This window comes from Pangasianodon hypophthalmus, chromosome 5 (assembly GCF_027358585.1).
Source record: "Pangasianodon hypophthalmus isolate fPanHyp1 chromosome 5, fPanHyp1.pri, whole genome shotgun sequence".
In the NCBI taxonomy this organism is placed as follows: Eukaryota; Metazoa; Chordata; class Actinopteri; order Siluriformes; family Pangasiidae; genus Pangasianodon; species Pangasianodon hypophthalmus.
In genome coordinates this window covers 621,743-647,500 of record NC_069714.1, presented here as the reverse complement: position 1 = coordinate 647,500, position 25,758 = coordinate 621,743, and the positions used below count along the sequence as shown (strand labels likewise).

At 40.0% G+C, this 25,758-nt stretch overlaps 3 protein-coding genes and 1 non-coding gene across 4 annotated transcripts; 1 reads left to right on the top strand and 3 right to left on the bottom strand.

The window, feature by feature from the left end:
* Positions 1-209: 209 nt before the first annotated feature.
* trnas-aga (transfer RNA serine (anticodon AGA)) lies at positions 210-291 on the bottom strand. Its single transcript has one exon. It is a non-coding gene; the product is annotated as a tRNA-Ser (tRNA).
* A 5,691-nt stretch (positions 292-5,982) lies between these two features.
* Positions 5,983-8,037, top strand: LOC113524348 (serine protease inhibitor Kazal-type 1). The gene is made up of 4 exons (XM_026910564.3): positions 5,983-6,099; positions 6,619-6,656; positions 6,758-6,867; positions 7,129-8,037. Exons 1-4 carry the CDS (start codon positions 6,051-6,053, stop codon positions 7,178-7,180), a joined length of 249 nt encoding a protein of 82 aa, XP_026766365.3. The 5' UTR covers positions 5,983-6,050; the 3' UTR covers positions 7,181-8,037.
* Positions 8,038-8,053: 16 nt separating this feature from the next.
* On the bottom strand, positions 8,054-17,932 carry asmt (acetylserotonin O-methyltransferase). The gene is made up of 8 exons (XM_026910550.3): positions 16,659-17,932; positions 16,266-16,443; positions 14,788-14,917; positions 14,608-14,676; positions 12,926-13,044; positions 11,145-11,285; positions 10,791-10,913; positions 8,054-10,665 (listed from the first exon to the last, which is right to left on the bottom strand). The coding sequence occupies exons 1-8, from the start codon at positions 16,734-16,736 to the stop codon at positions 10,454-10,456; spliced, it is 1,050 nt and encodes a 349-aa protein (XP_026766351.2). The 5' UTR covers positions 16,737-17,932; the 3' UTR covers positions 8,054-10,453.
* Positions 17,933-18,061: 129 nt separating this feature from the next.
* Positions 18,062-24,412, bottom strand: akap17a (A kinase (PRKA) anchor protein 17A). Its single transcript, XM_026910530.3, has 5 exons — positions 24,255-24,412; positions 22,626-23,389; positions 22,256-22,404; positions 21,519-21,759; positions 18,062-21,402 (listed from the first exon to the last, which is right to left on the bottom strand). The coding sequence occupies exons 2-5, from the start codon at positions 23,379-23,381 to the stop codon at positions 20,707-20,709; spliced, it is 1,842 nt and encodes a 613-aa protein (XP_026766331.3). The 5' UTR covers positions 23,382-23,389; positions 24,255-24,412; the 3' UTR covers positions 18,062-20,706.
* Positions 24,413-25,758: the final 1,346 nt, after the last annotated feature.

Below are 25,758 nucleotides of genomic sequence, written 5' to 3'. Positions count from 1 at the left end.
CACTGCTCAAATACCTATGGGCAGCGCATTAAAAGGGACTGCTACAGTGTTTTATAACAGGGCTTTGACCCAATCTTTCCAGGAGAGCAGCAGTCTTTGTTAAGGACACATACCTGGACTTCAGATAACTCCATTGTTTGTCATACAAGCATGGGGAACAGCCACCACAGGGCAGGGTTCAGCTGCCCTTTGACAAAACAAATCTCAGACGTAGTCGGCAGGATTCGAACCTGCGCGGGGAGACCCCAATGGATTTCTAGTCCATCGCCTTAACCACTCGGCCACGACTACGGTCTGTGTTCAGGTTTTATGCCAACAACACCGCAAAGCAGTGTAGTCAGCTCACCGTTCAAATACCTATGGGCAGTGTATTAAATGGCTATCATGTGTCCATATGAAACGAGAGGCAAGTATGTAAGTGTCTCCTCTCAGTACTGCCTTTACACTGCCTAGACCCCAGCAGTGCCTACTTGTGGAAGTGCAAGTACATTGGGGTTTTTGCAAACCCAGGCTGACCTCTTTGGGAACTTGGAGCAGCAAGGGACCTGAAGATGTAGTCTGTCTGCCCACCGGAGTGTGGATAAACCCTGGCACTCATCAGCTGATGAGTGATAGACTAATGGCAGCATGATTTGTCTCAGAATACTGCAAGCTATCTGGCATGCAGTGCCAATAAATGACTTCGATGAGAAAAACAAAGATGACTTATATGGACAGCTACAAAGAGCAATTTCCAAAGTACCACAGCATGATTTGACACTGATTACAGGTGACTTTAATGCCACCTGTAATCACTGCACAGACAGCACCAGCATAGAACAGGCTATGTTTGTGTGTAGAAAAAGAAATGAAAATGGAGAACATCTCATAACTTTCTGTCTCAACAACAACTGTGTAAATGGAGGGACCATCTTCCCCCATAAAAACATTCACAAGTTAACTTGGAAGTCACCAGATGGGAATACTGTAAATCAGAGAGATCATATCATTGTGAACAGGAAATGGCACAGATCACTGCAAGATGTCAGAGTGAGAAAAGGTGTTGATTATTGCCTAGTGGGAGCTACTTAAATTTCATAAAGCAAGAACCTATTTCATGCATTAGAAAATAAAATAGATGAAGATAACAACGCTGAAATTGAAAATTGGGACTCTATTAGAACATTTACATAGAAACGGCTGGAGAAATCATTGGACACAGAATGAAACAGAACACGGAATGGTTAACAGGAGAGTCTTGACAAAAAAAAAAAAAATAGACGAAAGGAAGAGCATCAAACTGAAAATGTCTACATCAATGTCTGCAAGGCTACAAAACCAACTACAGGTTCCAAGTCATTCTATAAAGAATATGAGTGCAATAGGATGCTAGATAATTAAATCTCAGAAAGTTTCAAAGTGAGAACAGATGTCAGACAAGGATGTATCATGGCACCATGGAATTAGCTATGGATCCATACCCCTAAGTCAGTGGAGTCAGTGGTTCCTGCTTGTGATGTGTTTCAGGCTAGATGTTCCGCTGAGCAGTCTGCCACTGGAACCTTTCTGCAAGGTGACCCTAAACCTGAGTGTCTGTCTCCCTCTAGTGGTACTGTACAACCACTGACCTGCAAACTCTTCAGCCTCCTCAGACTCCTCCGAGAAGGCATGGCCACCCCCTCAGCTTTTGAATCAGAGCAGCTTACCAGTGCCTTTTGTTGGTAAAATTAAGTGTGTATTTTTATTTACTATGCTTCTATATTTACTCCAATTAACAAGTTATTCTGAGTGAAAAGTATGGTTTAAAAATAAGCGTAAATAAGTGCGGTTTTGCTTTTGGGCTGGAAGTTTGGGGTTTGTGCAGATGAGTGAGGTGGTTTGGGATTTTGCTTTGCTTTTGTTTCAAGAAGATGGGGGGCACTTTAAATATTTTAGCGGCGATTTTAATCCTTGCGCATTTATTCTTCTTTGCTAAGTCAAGACATTTACTGTCACACACAAGGGATATACAACATATATCATGTGCAATTTTTCTGATATTGCTGCTAATTTGTAAAGAAAAATAAATAAAAACTCAATGTCGGTGAATGAAAAAGAAGAGAAACTGAATGCTTAATTTTAATTAGCTAATCTGTCATTTATTCACCTTCAACTACTGACCTTACAGTTTCAGAGAGCAGTGTCAGGAGCCCTTTTTTTTCTGGAGCAAAAGAAGTTACAGAAGAAAAAAGAAGAAGAAAAAAAAAAAAACAAATGAAAGAACAGGTTTTCTGCAGAAATGTAAAATCAAATAAACTTTAGATATTGTAACATTTATTCACCTCTTCTGATCCGAACAACAATGGTCCACTAAGCAAGTTTTAAAACATGTTTTTTTTTTTGTGCATGTGCTGAAAAACAAACTAATGAAGAACAGAAAAGAAAGAAAGTCTGATTACTGTATAGTGAGTGTGTGATTTTATTCAGTGTGCGTTTATACATGCAATCAATTGAATCCCAAAACAAACTCATTAGAATCCTAACACACCCAATCCTAGTCACACACGATCACACATCCATTATACTTAGCACCATTAAAGTGTGGTTACAATGAGTGTGTGTTAGAATTCTACTGAATGTGTGTTAAGATTCTAATGAGTGTGTATTGGTATTACAATGAGTGTGTAATTATAATGAGTGTGTGTTAGGATTCTAATCAGTGTGCAGTTCCACTGAATGTTAGTTTAAGCAAAGCTGCTGATTGGTCCGTTGATGTAACGCCCATTGTGACATCATAAAAAGCCGAGCTGGCAGGTGCTGCTTCTCTCACTGAACTCATCCAAGTGATTATTACTGAAACATTTTGCTGTTAGTCGTGTGCACTTACCTTTCTAGGCTCTGAGCTGTACACAGGAAATACGATGGATGAAAACACACTCGCTTTTATTCTGTTAAACAAATTGTTCATGCAGGACAAAATCAGCATGTAAAATGTGCTCAAGTAATATAGCTATATATAATATATTTTCTAGTAAAACACCATCCAAATTTACTAGAAGGAAGATCTTTGTCTAGATCATGTTTGATGTTACTGTTATTTTCCACCACCGTTCACTTCCTGTTCGAACTGTTTATGCATGTAGTGACCTACAGATACATTTCACAAGACACAGTAACATTACCGCACTGTTATTTACACTGATTTAAGTGATTTAGGTGCCAAAATGAGTCGTACTCGAGAACAGAAATCAGGACAATTGGCTTCATGGTTGATGCTTAAGTGACTCAGCAGAGAAAATATCTTACATCAGTGTGAGCTGTGTATTTCTATGTCTAGAGAACATTCCTCCCCATAATTCCTAGTTTTGGAATTATGGAATCTCACACAGTCGCTCTCATTTCCAAGGTCACCTAATTACTTATTAATTTCTTCAAGCACACACATAAATAACCTGGACTCACACACTCTCATAACACACAGACAGTAAATATATCAGTTTTACCTTTGATTTGGAGGAACTGACTCCAGAAAGTAGCTCCATGACAGGAAGTGAAGTCAAATTCACTCATACAACTTCATTGTTTCCCGTGTAACTCTCTGAAACTCTTTATAATATGTTACTATTAATATATTCATTTTTTTAAGAGAAAAAACAGGGCAGTGTTTCACCAGGCGGAAGCTGCCGGCGTGTTCCAACAACAAGTTTTTCTCTGTCCTGGTAAATTGCTTGAAAAAAAAAAAAAAAGGAACATTTTTATTTATACTTTTTTTTTTTTTATTTCAACCTTCCCTAAAGATGATGTAGAGGAAGGAACTTGTGTTTTAATGGCAAAGCAGGAGTTATTACTTTGATTATGGGATTTCTTTTATTTAGCCTCAACAACAACAACAACAACAAACTGCGTCAAACCTTCAGTCTGAATGAAAAAAATGCAGACAGGCGGCTTTCTGATGCTTTTCAGGTGAATCGAACACGCCGTGCTTGAACAGTCTAAAGCTTGAGCAAAAGAGCACCATTCTATTTTCTAGGTGTTTCCTCTGAATTCTTTCCACTGAAACATGTCACTACATGGATTGGCTATGTTAAATTGACCCTAGCTGTGAAGGAGTGTGTCTCCCCGCCTAGTATAGACTCCGAATCTGACCCGACCCTGACCAGGATATGGTGCTTGTTCAAGATTAATCAATGTAACGAAGGAACATGAGTAAAACCTTTCATTTATTCATGCTTTCATCTTTAGTCGCTTATTCTGGTCAGGGTCATGGGGTATCTGTAAAACCTATAATACAGTAACTGTCTTGTTGCTATACGGGTGCTAAGGGGTACGCACAGGCGAGCTCGATTGTACTTTTGTCACCGCCACACCTGATAATCTCATGATGTACCACCAGGGGTCACTGTTTCTCACACACACAGATTTGTTTTATTTGTTTATTGGAGATGAATGATTGTACTGATAAGTGATTAGTACTTTGGTGGTATATGTGATCTGTGTTTCGATTGGTCCTCGGATCTACACTGGGAAACACATTACAGAACAGGATTGGAAACAAACTTTGTGATTCTAGTAATTGATTTCTTTCCTTAACATCATACAAACTACAGCCAGGTGCCAGTGGTAAATATTGCATATTTAATTCATTAGCAAACAAGGCGACGGAGAGAGAGAGGGATTACAGCTAATCTGTCTCATATTTCTGCAGTATGACGTCACAGCCAGGTACTGAAACATTTGTACACCTTTAATTTGCAATTCTTCTTCTGAATCTGTTCCTTTGTTGAATAGGATTTGTTGTTATGATGCTTGAAGGTGAAATGTTCCTCCTTCTTCAGCTGTATAACAGAGGCCTGCAGGTTTTGTGCAACAAATAGTTTGGTATTTGGAGATATCCATGATACCATTCTATCTTGACTTGAGCCCCAGTCCCAGCTGAAGAGAAGCAGAACCATAGCATGATGCTGCCACCACCATGCTTCACCGTGGGTATGGAGTTCTTTGAGTCTCGTTTTTTTGTGCCAAACATGTCTTTTATAATTATAGCCGAAAAGTTCTACCTTGGTCTCACCATTCGGCTTCAGCAGTTGGATGAAACCCAGAAGATGTGAACAAATTCCTACAGAAACAGCTGATCTTTCTTTGGAGTTAATCAGAATCACGTCACCGATGACAGCCGTATGATAACAACTTTTGAACAAGAGTTTGAATGCGATTGGTTCATTCTTAAGTCACAGTCACATGACTCACGATAAAAGGGTGTGCACACTTACGCAGTCAGGTCACTGTAAGCTTTTTTCCTTTTTCTTTTTTTTTCCCCTTAAAATGTTTCTATTTGTTTCACATGAATTTTTTTTTTTTTTGGTTTCTTTGTTTGTTAGGGTTTTTTAACATCACAAAAAAACATGCAGTTTCAACAGGGACAAGAGAATGGAAAGGAAAATGTGTGAAACATAAAAAAAAGACAATGTGCAGTTTACATTTTTTAAATCTTATGATTATTCATTTTCTGTAGGACCATTTAGCGTGCACTATAAAATGAGATATTATTATTATTATTATTATTATTACAATTTCTAACATAATTCATAGAGACTCTAATTTCACTGAACAGACAAACCATTATAATATTTTGACCCATTATTTTTAAAAGCATTACTAATGAACACTAATCTGAACGCGGTGTTAAACTGCCATGCCTGATCCTGGACTTCACATTTCAGTGTTTTCTACACAATCATGCTGATTCAGGAAGAGTTTGTTAATGAGGTGATTAATGGTCAGAGTCGGGAAGAATCATCTTCCCCGCAGGCCAGGGGAACTCCAGAACCAACCGAAGCCGTAGGCTGTATTTAATTATAGCGGAATTCTACAGGCTTCTATTTATTGCAGTGTCTTTTATCTTGATCTCTTTTCACCAGACAGGTTTTTTTTTTTTTTTTTCCGAACGATGAGGGAGAGATAATTGAGGGAGGAGTATTCATGACCTGACGTATAAATACATACCTCAGCTTACCGAGGTAAGATATTTTCTCTCCTGAGTCTCTCTCACACACACACACAAACACACACACACACACACACACACATCGACCATGAAGCTGGTTTTCCTGATCAGCGTTTCCGTTCTCGTCTGTTTGGCTGGTGAGTACAACTCATACTGACATTTAAATAAAAATATAAATATCAGTGCGGTAACGTTCCTGTGTTTTGTTATTTGTCATCTGTTGTGCTCTTGTCCTTGTCACGTTGTACACGTTGTGTCTTTAACCTGGAAAGGCAAAGGTGTATGTATTTCCAAAAACATATTAAAGATACAGAAGGTGTTTGCTTGAGGATCTGGGTTTAGTCCTCTTTCTTCTGAGAGTGTACGTAATGTGTACATGTGTGCGATGGACTGTATTGAGACGGAAACAGGTAGAACAGGAAGTGGCGGTGACCGTAACACTATCTCTACTAATGTCCCTGATTGGTCAGAAGGTTTACCCATAACAGCACGTCCTCGAGTGTTTTATTTCTTACTTACCTGACGTACGTAGTTAAACCTAGCAAGATACTTGTCACTCGTCTACATTCCGTACATACAGTCCTGCCTCCACTGTTTCTGTTGGCATTTCTTGTCATATGATTGAGTCTATTTCCTCTTTTTTTCCCATCATTCAGCCCTCACGACAGCAGACGACAGCACCACACCCAGAGAGGTAATCCACAAATGCCAGTGTAAATGAGCAGAATCAGATTCTTTGACTTGGCAAGTCATTGGTAAAAGGGTGTGTCATGATTTTTTTTTTTTTCTTCATAGGCCAACTGCCAGAACTATGTAACCGATGCGTGTACACGTGAAATGATACCAGTGTGTGGTGACGACGGAGTAACGTACTCAAACGAGTGTATGCTGTGCGTGGAAAGCAGGTACGTTGACGAGTAAAAGAAAAAAATCAAAAAAGGACGTGACCCATATGTGCTTCTTCCCCAAACTAACAAGGATAACAGCTTCATTTGTTTATCGCTAGACCTAGATTATGTCGAGTCCATGCCGTTAATTCAGGAAATGTATTTTCAGTTAGTATAAAAGAACGTCCTGATTTTCCTCAGTACTTCACCAGATCTGCAGGTTTTTGAGTTTCATATTTCTCCATGGAGCTTTAAATCTGTGGCATCTTTCCTCTACAGGAAGCAAAACAAGCATGTCAAGGTGGTGAAGAATGGAGCCTGCAACCCGTAACTTCTGAATGGATTGCTTATGATATTGCTAACTTTTTTTAATACCGTATGAGATCCATCAGGAAATGTCTCGAGCTAGACAAAACCAATTCAAGTAATGATTCTTTTCATGAATATAAGCCACAGTTGTTGTTGTTTTTTGACATGAGATAATTTTAAAGCTGTAATGTTCACCAAGTTGCACGATGCACTAATGGATGCACTTTTACAAGGATCATGGCTAGGCTATTAAATATTTACATATAATTTTATAGTGGAAATAATTGGCTGTTTCTAATGTATATAGTCAAACATCAGTTCATTTTTAATGCTGCAAAACCAAAGCATAGAATCCAAAATGAACCGTCCTCCAGTCCAAAATGCTAAGTCGATATTTTTAATTTGAATTTTTAAACCCCTTTTAAACTTCATATTGTGTTTGTATAATATTGTTGATGTTTTTTTTTTTAATTTCAGAAGTTTTTAAGTAGCGAAAATATGCTGTCTGAAATGTTCACCTCAATATCCAAACAAACACAAAACTCTCGTCACAAAAGCACTGCTTGGTCACACCAGGAAATAGATTTTTGAGGTTTTTCAGTCTTGTTCTATTGGCAGATCATTTGCTCATTTTAAGTATTTATTTGTAGAAAGAATCAAAATGACAATCGACTCATAAAATGTAAAGCTTGAAATGAGTTTCGATTTAATAATCTTACTGGGTTTATTGTAATCTTTTATATATTAACTATTTTCAAGATCTTTTCACTTTCTAAGATGTCAGTTGTTTGCATTTATTAGACTACATACTGTATTTGCAACATCTGAAACACTGAATGAATTAATATGTTGAATAAACATAAAAAACATTGAATAAAATGATGAGTAAATCTTCTCTTTTCACATGGGAAGCCTTTCTTACAGGTTTTCTGAACACTTCATCACTTTGTCTTTTAACAATTTCGAGTTCCTTAGGCAAGGGACTGAATCTAAATGCGGTATTTCAGTGTTTGGTTTTTTGCAAAAAAGTCCCTTTTCGCTTTGTCATTATGGATTATTGCATGTAGGTTAATGATTAAAAAAAAAAAAGGAAGGGGTCTGAATACTTTCTGAACTCACTGTAGATTTAATTACAAATAAGACGTTTGAAATCTCACCTCCAAGAAAATGTCAGGTGGCGCAACCACGGAATATTGAAAAACATATTTTCGAGTTACAGACAATGATCTTATAGATGATCTTATAATGTTTTATATAGGGTTTCATCAACACTTCTTACCTAATTGTACAGTTTGACATAGAATTTATTTGTTGAAATCCATGTTTTTTTGACTTTTCAGGCTTTTTTCAAATTAGACAAACAAAATGGTTATCGGGGGTTGTACCACCTGACGCGCTAAACTGAACCGGACTAACCACTGCTCGAAATGACAGTAGTGAAAGGGCTACTGACCTTGTCATTAAAGTCACTTCTTTATGATGCATGACCTGAGCCACGCTTTCTTACTTCAAACATAAAATCATACCAAACTATTTTATTTCAAATCTGATTTGACTAAATTAGGCTTTTTACTTAATGAGTGCACATAGGCAGCACAGACAGTCGCACCACCTGACTTTTTTAGATTTTAGGAGGAAAAAATTAATTTTGAAGCACTAAACATGTATTCACATAAAGAGGTTATAGTAAATTAAGATGATATATGTCATGTATTTATTAAAATTATTATAAAGGAAAATATTCGACTTGGACATTAAAAAAAAAAAAAATGCATGTCATTGTCAGTGACCCAGATACAATTATTTTGAGCACTAAACATGTCCAGATAGCGGCATTGCATTACACTGCTGTTCTAAGAAGGACAAAGGAAGGCATGGGAGTGTCTATTCATGTGTTGAGCAAATGTAAGACCTGAAGGATTTGGCTACAGAATTTGAGAGAGAAAACTTTGCAGTTAAAAGTAAGACTTCCCGAACACTGTAATAAGGCGTTATTTACTCGAATCGTTATGTAAACAGTTCAAAACTTTACGTAGAACATAACTTTACAGAACGTCCCCTTCACCAGTAATACATGACTCCATCTTGGAAAAGCACTGCCAGTGTTTATTCTGGGTTTAGGGAGTTTCCTGTCTTAAGCACAGCATGTTTAAGAATTATCTGGCCGCGCTAGGCGCTCACCGACTTCTGCCATGGGGCGGGTCTATAAAATGACTGACAGGAGGTCCATCCAAACAAGCGCTGCGGAATGTAAAGCACTTGTGATAAGCCTGTGGCTTAACCCCTTTTTTTGTCAAGTTCTACCTATTTTCTCTGTACAATAAGACTTAGATAAAGCACAAATCTTCCCAAAAGATAATTAAGAAGTACAGTAATGAAGTACAATTTCTCCTTTTTTTTCCGCCACTTCCAGGTAGATGATTTTTGATCCTTTCTCATACACTCGAATCAAAATGAATCAGCAGTTGGGGGTTTTGAAACAAATTATGAAATCTTCTTGCCATACCGGCTCATCCGGTCTCACGTCATTGCCTTTAATGAGATGTCAACAAGCAGCAGGCTCTGTGGGATTGCGTGCTGTGTAATCATCCCAAAAGTCACGTTACCGTGGTTACACTGGTGGCTTGTCTATAGCTGGTTATATCAGCTATATTCAACAAGTTAATCTTCATAATTTCCATTAAAATACTAATGCGCTATTCTGAGTGAGCAAATAGTTTTTAAAAAATGTTGCTCTTAGACAGATATAAGCCAATGTTCCAATGTTCAAAGTGGAAACAACAATAAAACTCTTTCAAGTGACTCAAGATTTTTCGAGTAAATGAATTAACTCCATTAAAGAGAACAAAACCTTCTGCCCTGAGTAAAAGTGCTGCTACTGTAGTAATAATTCTCTTGAGTAAAAGTAAAAGTCATCAAAAAAAAAATGACTCTAGTTACAGTAAATAAGTCGCTTGGTGAGAAATTGTTGTTTCAGGCATGAGATATAAAACAGATTCAGTATTTGAATGATTATATTTCAGAGTAAAGGGTAAGTGTAATTAAAGTGAGCTGAGATGGCGAAAACAATGTCTTCTATGTGATTTTGTAGGTTTTCTTAATGTTTCCAGTTATTTATCTAAAACATTCTCATGGGTTGTTGTGAAAGAAAGAAAGAAAGAAAAGGATGAAGAATCGAAGAGTTAAAGCTGTTTTTAATGTTCGGTAAAGAAACTGAGCACGAAACTTTTTTCTCCTGTTGGAAAAAACATATACGTGTCTGTCTCTTTGTCCGTTAATTCGTGTACGTTATTCTCTATTTGTGTGCGAGGATGCTGTGGTAGAGTTTCCCCGTCATGTGGACGTGTGTGTCCCTGAACCCGGCGGCGTCGAGCAGGTGTGTGTACTCGGACGCTTTTCGCTCTCGACCCTCTGTCTGAACGAGCATGTTGAGTGTGTAGAGCTGAGTGGAGAGAGGACCGCTGTTATCTTCATAAAGGAGGGACTCGATCACTAGCACACCACCTCCTACACACACACACACACACACATATACACCATCACTACTATCCTCAGAGAACAGGCTCAGTCAGTGACACACCACTGACTGGATAAAACCCATAAAGTGTGTGTGTGTGTGTGTGTGTGTGTACCTGGCTTGCAAGCTTGGTAAACTTTGTTCAGCAGCTCTATACATCGGTCATCTGTCCAGTCGTGCAGAATCCTTGCTAGGATGTAGAGATTGGCCTCGGGAAGCTCATCCTTAAAAAAGTCTCCTACACACACACACACACACTTTAGCCAGTAAACTATGATAAGGAACGATCCAATAATCGGATAAATGATAAATTTCATTACACCACAGCGTTGCTGAATTCTGGATTCTGATTGGTCAGAAGGTGTTGATTAATTTTCTATAACAGCAGCTCTGCAAATCACAGGTTTATATTAATGCACTCGCTCTAATACGGTATTGTTTCACCCTGTTGTTGATTATTTTCCTCTACCTTCATGGAATAATATTCTCTCGTCCTCCTCGGGCAGGAAGTGATCGCGACACACTCTTACGACTTTCGGCAGATCAAAGATGGTGACTTTGCATGTCGGGTAAATCGACAAACACTGCTTCGCCAGAGCTCCACTGCAGCCTGAAAAACAAATATTTATCAGAATTATTCATATAATATAGAACATGTTAGACATCATTGAAAATGCAGTTAAAGACAGGAGACAATACACCTCATACACAAGGAAAGTAAGTCTTTGGAACATTACACACACTGTGGCACCACCTAGTGGTTCATTTTCATACTTTGCAAAATTAAACCAATCCAAATAAAACCAGTAAGAAACTGTTTTTATTTAATCAGTCAACAAACACTAATATAATAGATTATACAGATATTCACATCTGATACACATCCACACTTCATCTGTGTAAATAGGAGAAGTGTACATAACATCCACTACCATCATCCATCCATACCATCATCCATACTATCATCCATCCATACCATCATCCATCCATACCATCATCCATACTATCATCCATCCATACCATCATCCATACCATCATCCATCCATACTATCATCCATACCATCATCCATCCATACTATCATCCATCCATCTATACCATCATCCATACCATCATCCATCCATACTATCATCCATCCATCTATACCATCAACCATACTATCATCCATTCATACTATCATCTATCCATACCATCATCCATACCATCATCCATCCATACTATCATCCATCCATACCATCATCCATCCATACCATCAACCATACCATCATCCATCCATACTATCATCCATCCATACCATCATCCATCCATACCATCAACCATACCATCATCCATCCATACTATCATCCATCCATACCATCATCCATCCATACCATCAACCATACCATCATCCATCCATACTATCATCCATCCATACCATCATCCATCTATACCATCATCCATCTATACCATCAACCATACTATCATCCATCCATCTATACCATCATCCATACCATCATCCATCCATACCATCAACCATACCAACATCCATCTATACCATCAACCATCCATACCATCATCCATACCATCATCCATCCATACTATCATCCATCCATACCATCAACCATACTATCATCCATACCATCATCCATCCATACCATTAACCATACTATCATCCATACCATCATCCATCCATACCATCAACCATTCTATCATCCATCCATACCATCATCCATTCATACCATCAACCATACCATCATCCATCCATACCATTATCCATCCATACCATCAACCATTCTATCATCCGTCCATACCATTATCCATCCATACCATCAACCTTTCTATCATCCATCCATACCATTATCCATCCATACCATCAACCATTCTATCATCCGTCCATACCATTATCCATCCATACCATCAACCTTTCTATCATCCATCCATACCATTATCCATCCATACCATCAACCATCTATACCATCGTCCATCCATACCATCAGCCATCTATACCATCAGCCATACTATCATCCATCCATACCATTATCCATCCATACCATCAACCATCTATACCATCATCCATCCATACCATCATCTATACTAAAATCTCTCGCTAGAACTGATTTAAAGTCTGTAAATAAAAACAGCTCTTGGTTGTCAATTCCATGCTGTTACCATTTAAAATAATCTTCCCTTAGGAGGTGAATATTCTTTCCTCAGTTAAGCTATTTACACTGAAGGTATCCATGACCAGGGCTCCAAGACAGTATGAGTTGTACCTCCGAGATCGCAGATGCTCCTGAACTGAGAAAGGTTGAAGGCAGTGATCACATCTCGGCCACAGACGTTCCAGATGGAGTTCATCAGCTGCATGAACTTCACCATTTCCTCCTCAGACCTTTAACACAAACATGCTGCTTGTTCAGCTACAAAGTTTTCATGAACTCTGGCATGAGCAATTTTAGCACTACCAAAACAGTTTCCAAAAACGTAGTTAGAATGATCTCCGAGATCCTAACTGGAAGTCTGGCTTCAAAGCAGCACACGCCATGAAAACTGCTGTTGTGGCTGTTACTGTAAAGCTTCACACCACTCAATCACAAGACTCTCTTGTCCATTCTCATGAGTCTTGGAATTCATGGCACATCATGGCAATTTCTTGTTTCTTACCTGGAGGGTCGGTCATATCAGGTGACATGGAGGGGATCCACATCGACTGCATACAGACTCTCCACTGGTGTCACACAAGGTTCAGTACTGGTCCTCTTCTGTTCTCTCAGTGAGGATATATCCTCACATGTGTTTTTCATACCACTGCCATGCTGATGACACTCAACACTGAGCTGCTGTACATCCCTGGAAATGCATTCTCATGTCAAGATCTTCTGATCTCCCTGGAAAGATCTCAGATTTCACCATCTGTCACTGAGGCAACCTTGGGGTAACAGTGGATGCAACCTTGGGGTAATGGTGGACAACCAACTGTCCATCTCGTCTCACATCACTAAACTGACTCGCTTATGCATGTTCCTCCTTTACAACATCAGGATGATCTGGCCATTTCTATCCACAGAGGCCACTCAGGTGCTCGTTCAGTCCCTTGTCATTTCAAGACTGGACTACTGCAACTCATTCATGGAAGCTCTGCCACTGGCCACCATCCGACCCTTGCAACTGATAAAGAATTCTGCTGCACAAATAGCTTTCAACCTTCCCAAGTTCTCCTACAGTATACCTACTGCAACACCCCCTCCACTGGCTCCCTGTAGCTGCTTCATCAGATTTAAAACACTGATGCTTGCCTACAAAGCCAAGAACAGACCCACCCTGCACTGTACCATGCTCCCTCCGAGTCTCTACCACTGCTTGACTGGACCCACCATCTCTCAGGGTACAAGGAAGGCATGCATCATGGCTCTTCTTTGTTCTGACACCTAAGTGGTGGAATGAACTCTTCCTGGCTGTCTTTACTAAGCACTTAAATAAGCACTTTGTTTATCTTTTTTAAAAAATTTATCCTTGTCTTGAGTTTTCTTTTCATACTGTACTAACCTCCCTAACAGGAACTTTAGACTGATGGTGCTGTTAGTCCCTGACCTACTGAATTGAAATGAATACAGTATATGTTTTTGATAGAGACTAAAAAGCACTTTTGGATAAGGGCATCTGCTAAATGTAACTGTAGTTATTAAGTACAAAAATACCACTAGAAGCAATATTAGCACAATCACAGTTTTAACACGGCCAAGAACTTAACAATGACCAAAAGTTTGTGGGGACAGATTTCTTAGATAGTTCTGCTAAAATTAGGAAACATAAGAACTTTTGAAGAATGCTACGAAAGTTTGTATGCTGTTGAAAGTTTCAGCATCTACAACTCTAACACCTCTCCACATCCATTTATCTAGACCATTAAACCCCGAGTAACTACCTGTTCAAAAAGGTTACCACACACACTCACCTGTACAGGGCTTTAAACAGATCCTTGGAGCTAACGCCGAAAGCTTTCTCATACTGATTCGTTCCCTCCCTAAAGACAAAGAAAAATATAAACTTTACTGATGACATATTTTTCATACATTTTATAATGGCTCCCTAGTTCATATATAGTATGGTTCATGTAGAAATTGTAGTTTCTAACCTGATCGCATCAGTCAGGTAATGCCAGCACAGGTAAATAGTGTTGGACTTGTACTCAATCGAGTGATAAAGAGATCGTGGACTCGATTTCGTCAGAAACATGGTGGACATTTCTGTGTTACTGTAGACAACTTGGAAATACACACAAAAAACATTTTCTTTCACAGTATTTTGCCAAACAAGCACAATAACAGACAGGGGACAGGATTTAAATAAGGCATGGGCTGGAGAGTCATGTGAGACCATGCATAGATCAGAAACTCAGCAAAATCACAGTGTGGAAAACCACCTTCTGTACAATATCAGACATTAGGAGTCCTTGGACATGCCGTATGGCATAGCTAATGCCCTGTCAGTCTTCTAGTCCTTTTTCAACAAGGCCCTCTGTGAAATGCTTCGTAAGTTTTCTAATTGTGTACATTGACAATATTTCGGGATACTCCTCAAGTCTAGAGGAACATATCTGTCATGTGAGGGCCATTTTTACGAGGTTACTGGAGCACCAGTTCTAGGCATGGAAGTGTGAGTTACACCTAACCACTGTCTCCTCGTTAGGGTATGTGATGTCCCCAGTGGGTGTTTGCTGGGAAGAGGGCAAGGTGAAGGCAGTGCTGGAGCAGCTACAACCCAGAGCCATACAGGGCTTTAAAGGTTTCTCCAGCTTCTACCGCTGAAATATCTGGAACTCCATCACCATTGCCACATCAATAAAGGTGCTCCATGCAGGTTCTCCTGGCTTCCTCAATGAAGAGGAAATTTAATACAGCACCCTTCCAGATCCTGCACTGGCATTCGTGGTCGAGGTGGAATGCACCTGAGGTGGGAGTCAGGAGCAACAACAAGGACAGCCAGCCAAACCTGGTTTTCTTGTTCTCGCAGAACACAGAACAGAACTATTATGTAGGCAACTGAGAACTCGTTGCAATCAAGTTGACCTTAGAGGACTCAGCTGGAGAGGGCATGCCATCCTTTCATCATCTGTACAGACCACTGGAACCAGGACTAACTGATCATCTCACTCCTGGAGAAGCCAGGTGGGCAATTTTTTCATCACATCATAGAGACCTGGTCCTAAGTAAATTAAAGCTGATTTCGTGTCAGAAATGTATGACCAGGGCACTGAGCCTAAAGACTCTGTTCCAGCCACTAATTTTCAACCCACCTGCTGGATCCCTCCCATCCTCTGGGATAAAGCTAAGGAGATTGAGACCCCAGACCATCTCACAAGCCCAACAGGAAAGTCCATGTTCCAGAGGCTTTAAGGGGTTAAGTTTAAGCCACAGCAGCTGGTATCTTCCCGTTCTATACACTTTGTTTTTTCCCTTTGTCATCTGTCTGTATGTACACGTTTTGCTAGCATTAATTGCCCACTCAAATGTTGTTGTTTTATACACAGGATTATATACTAATGTTAAACTTTATTCTTATTTTTAGGGATAAAACACTTTAAAGCTTCTTCATGAAAGTAAGTGAACGTACCTTGCCCTTTTTCATCTGACTGTGTGACTAGGAGTTCAAGTCCAACACAAGCTGTAAGAAGTCGCTCTGTTCCATCTTTACTTGTTCCCAATTCTTGCGCTACTTCCTCTGCGGTTAGGGGGCGCTCTGAGGCGTGCAGGTGATCAAACACCCCTAACTCGCACGCCACGAACAGAGTCTAAGCAAAAGTAGGCAAAAATGTATATACTGAAGTAGACTGTTGCTCCTGATACTGATAATAAAGACATGAAAGGATAATACTTCCCCGTGCAAGTCTATTAAAATCATATTGAAATTTGTGCCAATGGCTGCATGATCACAATGAATCTACAAGTTTTTTATTTGTTGAACAGAGGAACACATCTTACAAGTAGCTCATAAGAAACATGTTACCTTCGACACCATGAAACCCTCCATGTAGTCCAGAATCTTTCTAGGATAAATGTCTTCTTTAGCTACAGCCATTTTCATGTGTGTGTGCGTGTGTGTGTGTGTGTGTGGTGGTCCACTCAGGCTTGTGTGTGTGTGTTTAAGAGACAGGCGAACAGTGGGAATAATCGGATTACAGCAGCTTACCGGACCTTCTGTCTGGCTGAACAAGCAGAGCTGCTTCACATTAAACACATGCAGTGGGTCAAATCACAGGTATTGTTCAAGTATCGGAAGAACATATACATGTAGTGCGCAACAAATCCAAATTTGTTGGATTTGGCCACCAGCACTTTTCTAAACCCGAGTGAAAGTGATAATGATATTAGTGACGCACCAAGTTTTGAAGCAAAACTTCTTGGGGAAAACCAAGACTGAACTCCAGGGAACACTGAAGCAAAAAACGAAACCTAAATGATGGATTTGATGAATATTACGAATTAGCTTTTTGTCTTGTTGCCTAAATTGTGATCATTTATTCTGTTCTGAATATTTTTGAAGATTAAAAATCATATTTCACTGAAAAACTACAAGGTATTGACGATTTAAAATCGTGTCTTTTCAATATGTGCTGATGACATAAAATATAACAACAAAATGTTTGGCATTTTCGCTCGTTTGCTATTGATGTCGTCGCCAAAATTGCTGCATCCCTGAATAATATAATCTTAAATTGACCGTAATAATAATAATAATAATAATAATAATAATAATAAAAGTGCTGTGCATGGAAAGATTCTTCTGAATCCAATAACGAGAGATTTTTAAACCTAGGGCTATTTTAATTTTATTTCATGCTAATATGAATGTTAGTACTTTTGCTCTTAAACAGAATTTAAACAAAATTCCATAAACAGACAGATTTTGGTTCTAAAGGATCTGGTTCTAATAATGTCAAGTGTGCAACGAACTGGGACACGTCCCAATTTACAGGCTAACAGAACAGGATTATCTCTCTGGTGATGAGATGAAGGGGTTTCCGTGGTTCAGGACGAGGAACGGAAGGTGAAGCGTGGCTCAGCACCTTAAATTGTGAGCCATATGGGTTCAAAATAACATCAAACCCAGGCAGCAAACTGATGCTGACACAGTGTGAGTGTGTGTGTGTGTGAGAGAGAGAGAATGTGTTTTATAGCATTTAAACCTACCAAAATAGTGGAACGAGCCCATTCTCCAGTGGGACATGATGTCTATTCCCAATGTGATATAAAGCTAGTTATAGTAAATAGCTGTCATGTATTAATTAAAGACGTTGATTATTTTTAAACATTTTCATCCTTTTGGATAATGAAAATAAAATTGATTAGCATTTCACCCGGATATTGTTTTGTTCAAGAGTCGAATCAGAACAAACAGGCGAACACGGGTTCAGTCTGGAATAACTGCAATAAATTTATTGACTTCAGAGAAGATTCGTTCTTTTTTCTTTCAAATTAAACAGGCTAACTAACATTAAAAAAAACAACTGCGCAACACAACCATTCTGAAGAATAAAACTACACTAGGAATTCAATCCGACATAAAAACAGCAAAAATCCCTCAGACATGAGAACACGCAAAATGCAAACACTATTTCATAAAAAAAAAAAAAAAAAAAATACTTGCAGGAAATTAAAGTTACACGGTCGTTTTCAGGTTCTTATGCAGTTCTTTGTGTTTTTAACTCATCAGGCAGCCATGTAAGTAAAACATTTCAAGTCCGTGAGATGCGAGGTTTCTTACATTCAAGCAGCAAAACGTTTTTTCTCACTTTCCTAAAGTATTGGTGGTGAAAAAAAAAAAATACAGAAAACCAACAAGTATCTTTGGCTCTGCTGTGTATGAAACAGCACAAATAGGCAAAAGAAAAAACACGTACATCGTGATTTTACTGAATGCCAGACGTTCTTGGATCAACAATGGAGGAGCGTGATAATACAAACGTGATAATACAGTGTTACAAGGTTTACCTGAGTTAGGCATAATGTAACTATCGACCTAGCGTAAGCCAGCTTGCTAGCTACTCTGCGTACTCTGTTAGCGGGTAACATCTCTGGGCTTCGTTTATCAATACTTTAGTGAAGTTGTGTGTAAATGTTTGCGTAAACCAAACCGAGCTAAAATACAAGATTTACAAAAGATTGGGAAATGCTAATCTTCGTAATTTTCTTCGTACTCGCATGCGTGTGTTGATGAACGCCAATCCCCTGTACGTTACCAGGCACCTGCACGCGCTAAATTTTCATTTAGTGACGCCCACAAATCTCCGGAAAAGGCAGAAATGAAAAGCGAAAAGGCAAAAGAAGAATTTCTCAGAGGAAGAAGTTATTTAGATTCACGTCTATGCTAATAAAAATCGTATTTAACAGCGTAACGGCACCTGAAAGGCCAAAATCTGGAGTTTAAATGTGTGTATCTATATCTCTATCTGTCTATCTATCTATCTATCTATATGACACACACATGTATGTGACACATGATCTGCAGTACACTAGGGAGTATACGGCACATTGTAGCTTGAGACGTACCAGATCGGTCACTTATCATTCACTTGGTGCTGCAAATTTTTATACGATTAAAACCACACACGCTATTACAGCGTAATCTACAGCATAATCCGTGTATAAAAGTGCAGTGACTCGTTGTGATTTATACGATTTGAAGCCGAGGTTCAATCGAGGTTTACATCAGTTACTTTTCACACACTCGGGAGCACGAGTAGGATACCAACGTTTTTTTCTGAAATGATCAGATTTTCATGAATACCAAATTTCTTGCGTTAATGCTCGTACGAACAATTCACGCATTTAGCAAGCTACCTAGCTAATATGATATCATTAATCTATTATATTTTCAAATTAAATCCTTTAACGAGGGTAAGAAAAACTTCAAAGGCTAGTGCTGATGGCATATGACCAAGTTTACGACAGAGTAACCGAATATGAATTAATTTAAGCCCTGTCCTCCTCTGATGATCCAAGAACGCTACACAATCAGCAAAATACGTCATGCTGCCACTTCATATGACTTTATTTGATGCGTATTTTAACACTAAATGTTACACATTGTGGAAAAAACTACTCCGATCTTTTCAAAAACTAAATTCTGCCCAGAGATCCGTTCTACCATCCGGAGCTCTGCTGACGAAGCTCCGCCTCCTGCTCAGCGAGTAACAGAGGCGGGCTTCGGTATTCGCTATTTCACGATCACGTGGCTAAATAAAACCGGTCGTTTGTAACTACTCAAAATATCACTACAGCAGAAATGTTTGCTAGTATAAAAGTGAACACTGTCCTTATCTTGTTACGTCTAGTTTGCCGTTTCACGTGTGCTCTTATCTTATCGCGGTATTTAAAGCACTGTTATGGAAACAATCGTTACGAATTTGCTTATTAGTTTATACATTTAGTGTCGCTCGATTCGGTCCACTGTAACACTGAAAGCAGGTCTGAATCGTAAAATATATACTGGCTAATCTTACATCACGTTAACACCCATGGTGTTGACTTCGGCTAGCATGTCACACACTTAATGTGTAAATACCACGCTAACGCCATGTTAGCACGCTGACATCAGACAACACGGTGGAAGCAGTTTGAATGTAATTTAAGTGTTTAGTTTACTTCAGCTCGCTCAAAACTAGCCAAACTTAATCTAGGAATTTGGGTTTATAAATGTGCTTTAAGGGCCGGATTACGCTAATCGGTCAGCAGGAATATGCTAGCCTAACAGTTCACACGAATATAAAGCCCTGTTGAATCAGACACTTAGCATAAAATCTGGTTCAGTCATGAAAAACGCTAGCCACATAACCTTGCAGCATACTCATGCTAACTCGACTGAAATAAACGTAGCATTTCTGGTGTAATCTTCATGTGTCTTGCTCTGCAGCTTCCACCTGAAGTGACTCCAGAGTTTAAGGCTTTAAGCAGCACCACGTGCAAATTAACACCATTCTACAAATTATCGCTAGTAATTAGCATGTTTTTTTTTTTTGCTATTTATTTTGATTTTGTTTCAATAACTTGTGCATTCAGTGTCGCCTGGACCGTCGACTCCGCCCTCGACTGGAAGAGCGACTCGTGCTCCTTCCGCTGCTACTACTGCTGCTGCTCCATCCATGGCTGTACCTATGGCTCCGCCCACTTCTTCTATGGCTCCGCCGATCCCGGCTATGCCGCCTTCGACTCCTGCTGCCGCTCAAGCTCCGCCCCCGACTGGACCTCCTGTTTCGGCTCCGTCTCTGACCACTCCCGCTTCGACTTCGGCTATGTCCGTATCGGGAACGTCGGTTCCTGCTCCGTCTCTGACCACTCCTACTCTGACTTTGGCTCCTCCCACAACTGTGATTCCATTCTCTCGAGGTTCTTCGCTCCTCCTCTTTCCTTGATTTGCTCTCTTGGCGACTCCTAGTGACAGAGGTGTTGATTGTGGTAGGTCCCTCCACCCTGGGAGGTTCATTGCTAGGCCCCTCCCACTTCTGCGCATCACCGTTAGACTCTGCCTCCTGGTTCGTGCTTTTTTTCAGAAGGTTCCCCAGCAATCGGTCCCTCAGCTCTCGTTCTTTCCTCTGGAGCTCCAGAGCTCGAGCCTTTTCACCCTCCACCCGCCGCAGCTCCGCCTCCTGTTTCCGCCGAAGCTCCGCCTCCTGTTGACGCCGAAGCTCCGCCTCTTTCTGCAAACGGGCGAGTTCTGCCTTCTCCCGCTCCAACTGCTGTTGCCTCATGGCCTGAGAACGATACAGAATCAGCAAGTTTTCTTTTCTTAATTTTTTTACCTACAAGACGATGAAGAAACGAGGAAGCTAAATGTAACTATAAATGGATAAAAAGTGCAGAGTCTAACCTTAGCCCTGCTCAGCAGCTCGGCGATGAGCCGAATGGACTCGAGGTTCCTCTGTGCCAGCAGCAGCTTCCTTTCTTCCATGGCGATTTTCTGGTGGAGTTTCTTCTGCTCCTCCTCCTGCTGCTTCTTCACCTTCTTCTGGTTCTTCTTCTCCTCGCGTTCCTTCAGTTTCTGCTCGCGTTTCCGCAGCTTTTCCTCTCTCCGCTTCTCCTTCTCTTCCTCCTCCAGCTCACGCTGCTTTCTATAAACGTCAGTAACAACTTAAGAACATTTAAAGATAAATAAAAATTTAAAAAATGCACCCAAAATTCAGTGTTCAATTCTGATTTGTTTATATTTATGAAGACGAAGAGTTTACGGGTTTGAGGTAACGTTTCATGTTAATGTACTAAACGTTCTGCGACAGGAAGTGAGGACGCAGCGTCGAATCGAGGCGACGCCGCCGACCGAAACATGACTAATATGAGACGAGGGAAGGGGGCGGGGCTTCCGGGGAGTGTCACGGTTAACATCAGAGAATTCAAACCATAACACTTGATAAGCAAACTGTCAATCATTCCAGATTCACACACTGATTGGCTTCATGTGCTGTTTTGCTGTGTGTGTGTGCGAGTGTGTGTATATGTGTGTGTGTGTGTGTGTGCGTGTACAGATAACACGTTTCACACGGGATTTAGCCCTGAAAGATTCTACATCGTTACACACAAAACGTTACGTCTAATAGCGTTAAGAAGTACCGTTCTTCTTCCTTGCGTCTCTCTTCCTCCTCCTTTTCTCTTCTTTTCTGCTCCTCTCGCTGCCTTTCCAGCTCCTGAAGCTTCACGCGCTCCTGCTGTCTCTTCTTCAGCGAGGAGTCGCTCAGGTGTTTGGTCGTGTCGAAGCTCACCTGTAGGGAATCAGTAATAACAATAATAATAATAATAACAATAAGTATAACAATAAGTATGACGTAATTCCGGGATTCTCGTGTGATCTCACACACCTGATCCAGCTTAAATACAAGCATCTATCTTAAATCTCGCTAAATCTGATTACGAGAAGAGGCAATCTGCTCGTGAGTAACGCTAAACCTTCTGATAAGTCCGTGTCTGGAGCCGAGGGACGTACCTTAATCCCGCACGCCATGGCTTTCCCGTCTTCGCCCTTGTACATCAGCTTCATCCCCCTCAGCGAGTTCATGGCCGTCACAAACCCTGTGTGATCCTCGTACTGGATGTAACCCTCGAAGTTTAAATGGCCGCCGAACGAGAAGGTGTTGAAGTTCTTTCCCGTCATTTCCTCCCTGTACGGATCCAGCATGGGAATGTCGACGTTCCGGATCTTCCCGAATTTTTCAAACACACACTTTAGGGCGTCTTCCGAAGGTTTGTCTGATGACGCGTCTTTCTGGGCGAACCACTTGCAGGGAAGTCCTTCGAGATGGACGGTGTCCGGTCTCTCTCCCGGAACCGTCTCGTTCATGTCCTTGGCGTCCCGGAAAAACGAGTCCCAGTCATGCCGCGTTGGGAAGTCCATCTTCGTTTCGGCGGCGCGCACCTTCAGGACGTCGGTAAAGCCGCTGAGTTTGATACTCTTGCCGTCCAGGTTGGCCAGAAAGCGCTTGACGGCGCTCTTGTTCTCCGCCTCGCCCTCGAATCGGATGTAATCCATGGTGCTTTTGGAGATCCGGAGCGAGGAAAACTGCTCCGGGTGAACCATGCTCTTCAGGCGCTCCATCACCTCCCAGTTGGAGATGGACTTCCCGGGCATCTTGAGCTGAGGAAGAGAAACGCTGATGGTCATCTTGGCGATGGGTTTCAGGTAGAGGTTGTATTCCCGGCACAGGAGGACGGACTCCGAGGCGTCGTGGACGATCGTCGTCATCTTGACCACTGAGGGGAACGAGAGAAGCGAGATCATCAGGCTCTCGGGTTAAACCCGGCGTTCCCTAACCCTCGCTCGTGGGCGTGGCCTGTCTCAGAAACGGCCGTAGTTCTGCCTTCATAACGTCACTACACACGTTTACCGAGAGACGAAATCGCGGTTATACATTTTTCTTAACATTTTTTGTTTAACTGAAGAGAACTCGGACACAGGAATCGAATCGTTCGGGACAATCGGTCGAATTTGGCGCTTTACCGTGTCACGTGACCTTGAGTGCAGGGGCGGGACAAACGAGTGCTACAGAGTCACGTGTATATTAATGTATATATAAATACACACATTTATACGAGAGTGACTCGAAATAAAAATTTTATTTGATTCTAATTTACGTCGCACTTTTAGCGCTTGACGTATCCATGAGGTCGTATTCGTTTCTACGGCAACAAGGGACTTGTACAGAAAACACCAAGTTTGATTTGAATGTGGATTTTTAAATAGTCGCCAAAAAGCAAGATGATTCATAAACCTGTGCTGCGCAGATATCGCCGATATGAATGGAAATATCGCGCTGAATATCGCGATACATCACGGAACCGATAATCGGTACACCGTTAACACCGAGAGACGCTGAAACGATACCGTGCTGTTGATGGAAAATAAACCAGTGAAATGTCGCTTTAACGTGGACAGTGTTTAACTCTGATGTAAAATCTAATGTTTACTGTTTAATTAACCTGAGCTTTACACTGTTCTTATATTAGAGGAACAGAGCTAGGCTAGTTAGCATAGTTAGCTCCATTAGCCGCTATCGCGAGGTTTTCCGGCCCTGAAATAAATAACGTCACATTTTCAACTTGTTAACTTTGCACTAACCTTCTGGATGAAGTGCAGGATTACTCAGCTGATGCGTTTCTCTTCACATCGTAAGAAAATATTTCTCCATTGCATCTCCTACATAGCAACACTCATCGGCGAATGTACACAAAACGTCCGTGAGGCACCTCACTTCCGGGTACGTCACAGCAAACCGGAAGTTGTTCACCGGAAGTACCGCCCTGTAACCCATTTTGAACTCTTTCTTAAATCAGCATTTCTTTTTCTACTTCTTCTATTTATTTATTTATTTATTAAATCTGTGTATATTTTAATTTGTGTTTGTTTATTTATTTATTTATTTATTTATTTATTTATTCATTCTTTCTCATCCCTCTTGTAAGGTCCTTTCAAGTTCACACTGCCTGTTTTGTATTTTTGTATCTAATACACTGGTATGGAAATTATTTATCCAAAAAAAATAAATAAATAAAATCTATATTTTGCTATATGTGATGTTTTATAGTGTATTATTTCACTATTTCCCCATAGATGCATTTTTTCAGTATAAAATCTTCCATAAATCCAATAATATTACACATCCAGTATATAAATTCCTCGGTAGTTTGCTGATGCACTACACTTAAAAATGAACTCTATATAAATTAAGCCATGGACTTCAATTACAAGTACTGGAATAACCCTGAAAAACACACTCTGAGTATAATCTTACATCTATAAAGTCTACAAACACTGTATAATCAAACTCAAATGTTTACATATGGTTAATTTTTGTTATTTTAACTCTTTATTTACTCCATCAGTAGTATATTAATATAAAGTATAATATAAAGTCATATAATCTTATAGAAACCTTTTTTTTTATTTAAATTATCCAAGAATAACATTTAAAAAGCCTCTGTCTTGTGCAAATTGCCACTTGGGGTCTTACTCAGTATATGTGCTCACTACATAGGGTATAGCACACTTGCATTGTAATGCCTATATAGTCCACTAGATGGCGAATGGCACACTGGTATATGTATCAATGAATAAATTTTCCTCATTTAATTTCTAATTTAATATAAAAATGAACAAAGCATGTCTGAAAGTAATATTTATCGTGACATATATTATATATATATATGTATCGTGAACGCTGGGTCTCACACTGGAACAATGGCACTGCAATATAAAGCGTCATGTTTTTTAATTGTGAATTTAGTGACAGGACACTGTTGTGGATTTGTAATTATGAAGTAAGGCTTTATTTGGGTTAGAGCGATGATTACTCTCGTCCAGAGACTCTGTCTTCTCCTGGAACGGTGACACGGAACATTTTCTATTACAGGCTGAACAGTGATAAGAGTGAGTTGGGAGTGATGAGTTTAAAGGGACAAAATAAAGACTAAAACTGTGAAAGCCTGTGAAAAAGCTTCATTTAATGTGTTACAAGCTACAAGCTAAAAATAACCTATCTATATCTTTCTTTAATTATGAATAATAGTGAGGAAAAGGTCATACAATACATACAAACCGTTCTGGTTAAAAGTTCAAAGAGTGT

Excerpts from the sequence above, each read along its gene's own strand:
- asmt (XM_026910550.3), bottom strand. The coding sequence starts at position 16,736 with ATGAAAATGGCTGTAGCTAAAGAAGACATTTATCCTAGAAAGATTCTG. Across the intron at positions 11,286-12,925 it reads GAGCATCTGCGATCTCGGAG|GCTGCAGTGGAGCTCTGGCG; the intron begins GTACAACTCATA and ends TTTGTTTTTCAG. Across the intron at positions 10,914-11,144 it reads GAGAATATTATTCCATGAAG|GAGACTTTTTTAAGGATGAG; the intron begins GTAGAGGAAAAT and ends GTGTGTGTGTAG.
- LOC113524348 (XM_026910564.3), top strand. The coding sequence starts at position 6,051 with ATGAAGCTGGTTTTCCTGATCAGCGTTTCCGTTCTCGTCTGTTTGGCT. Across the intron at positions 6,100-6,618 it reads CGTTCTCGTCTGTTTGGCTG|CCCTCACGACAGCAGACGAC; the intron begins GTGAGTACAACT and ends CCCATCATTCAG. Across the intron at positions 6,868-7,128 it reads ATGCTGTGCGTGGAAAGCAG|GAAGCAAAACAAGCATGTCA; the intron begins GTACGTTGACGA and ends TTTCCTCTACAG.
- akap17a (XM_026910530.3), bottom strand. The coding sequence starts at position 23,381 with ATGACGACGATCGTCCACGACGCCTCGGAGTCCGTCCTCCTGTGCCGG. Across the intron at positions 22,405-22,625 it reads CCATGGCGTGCGGGATTAAG|GTGAGCTTCGACACGACCAA; the intron begins GTACGTCCCTCG and ends GATTCCCTACAG. Across the intron at positions 21,760-22,255 it reads AGACGCAAGGAAGAAGAACG|AAAGCAGCGTGAGCTGGAGG; the intron begins GTACTTCTTAAC and ends TGACGTTTATAG.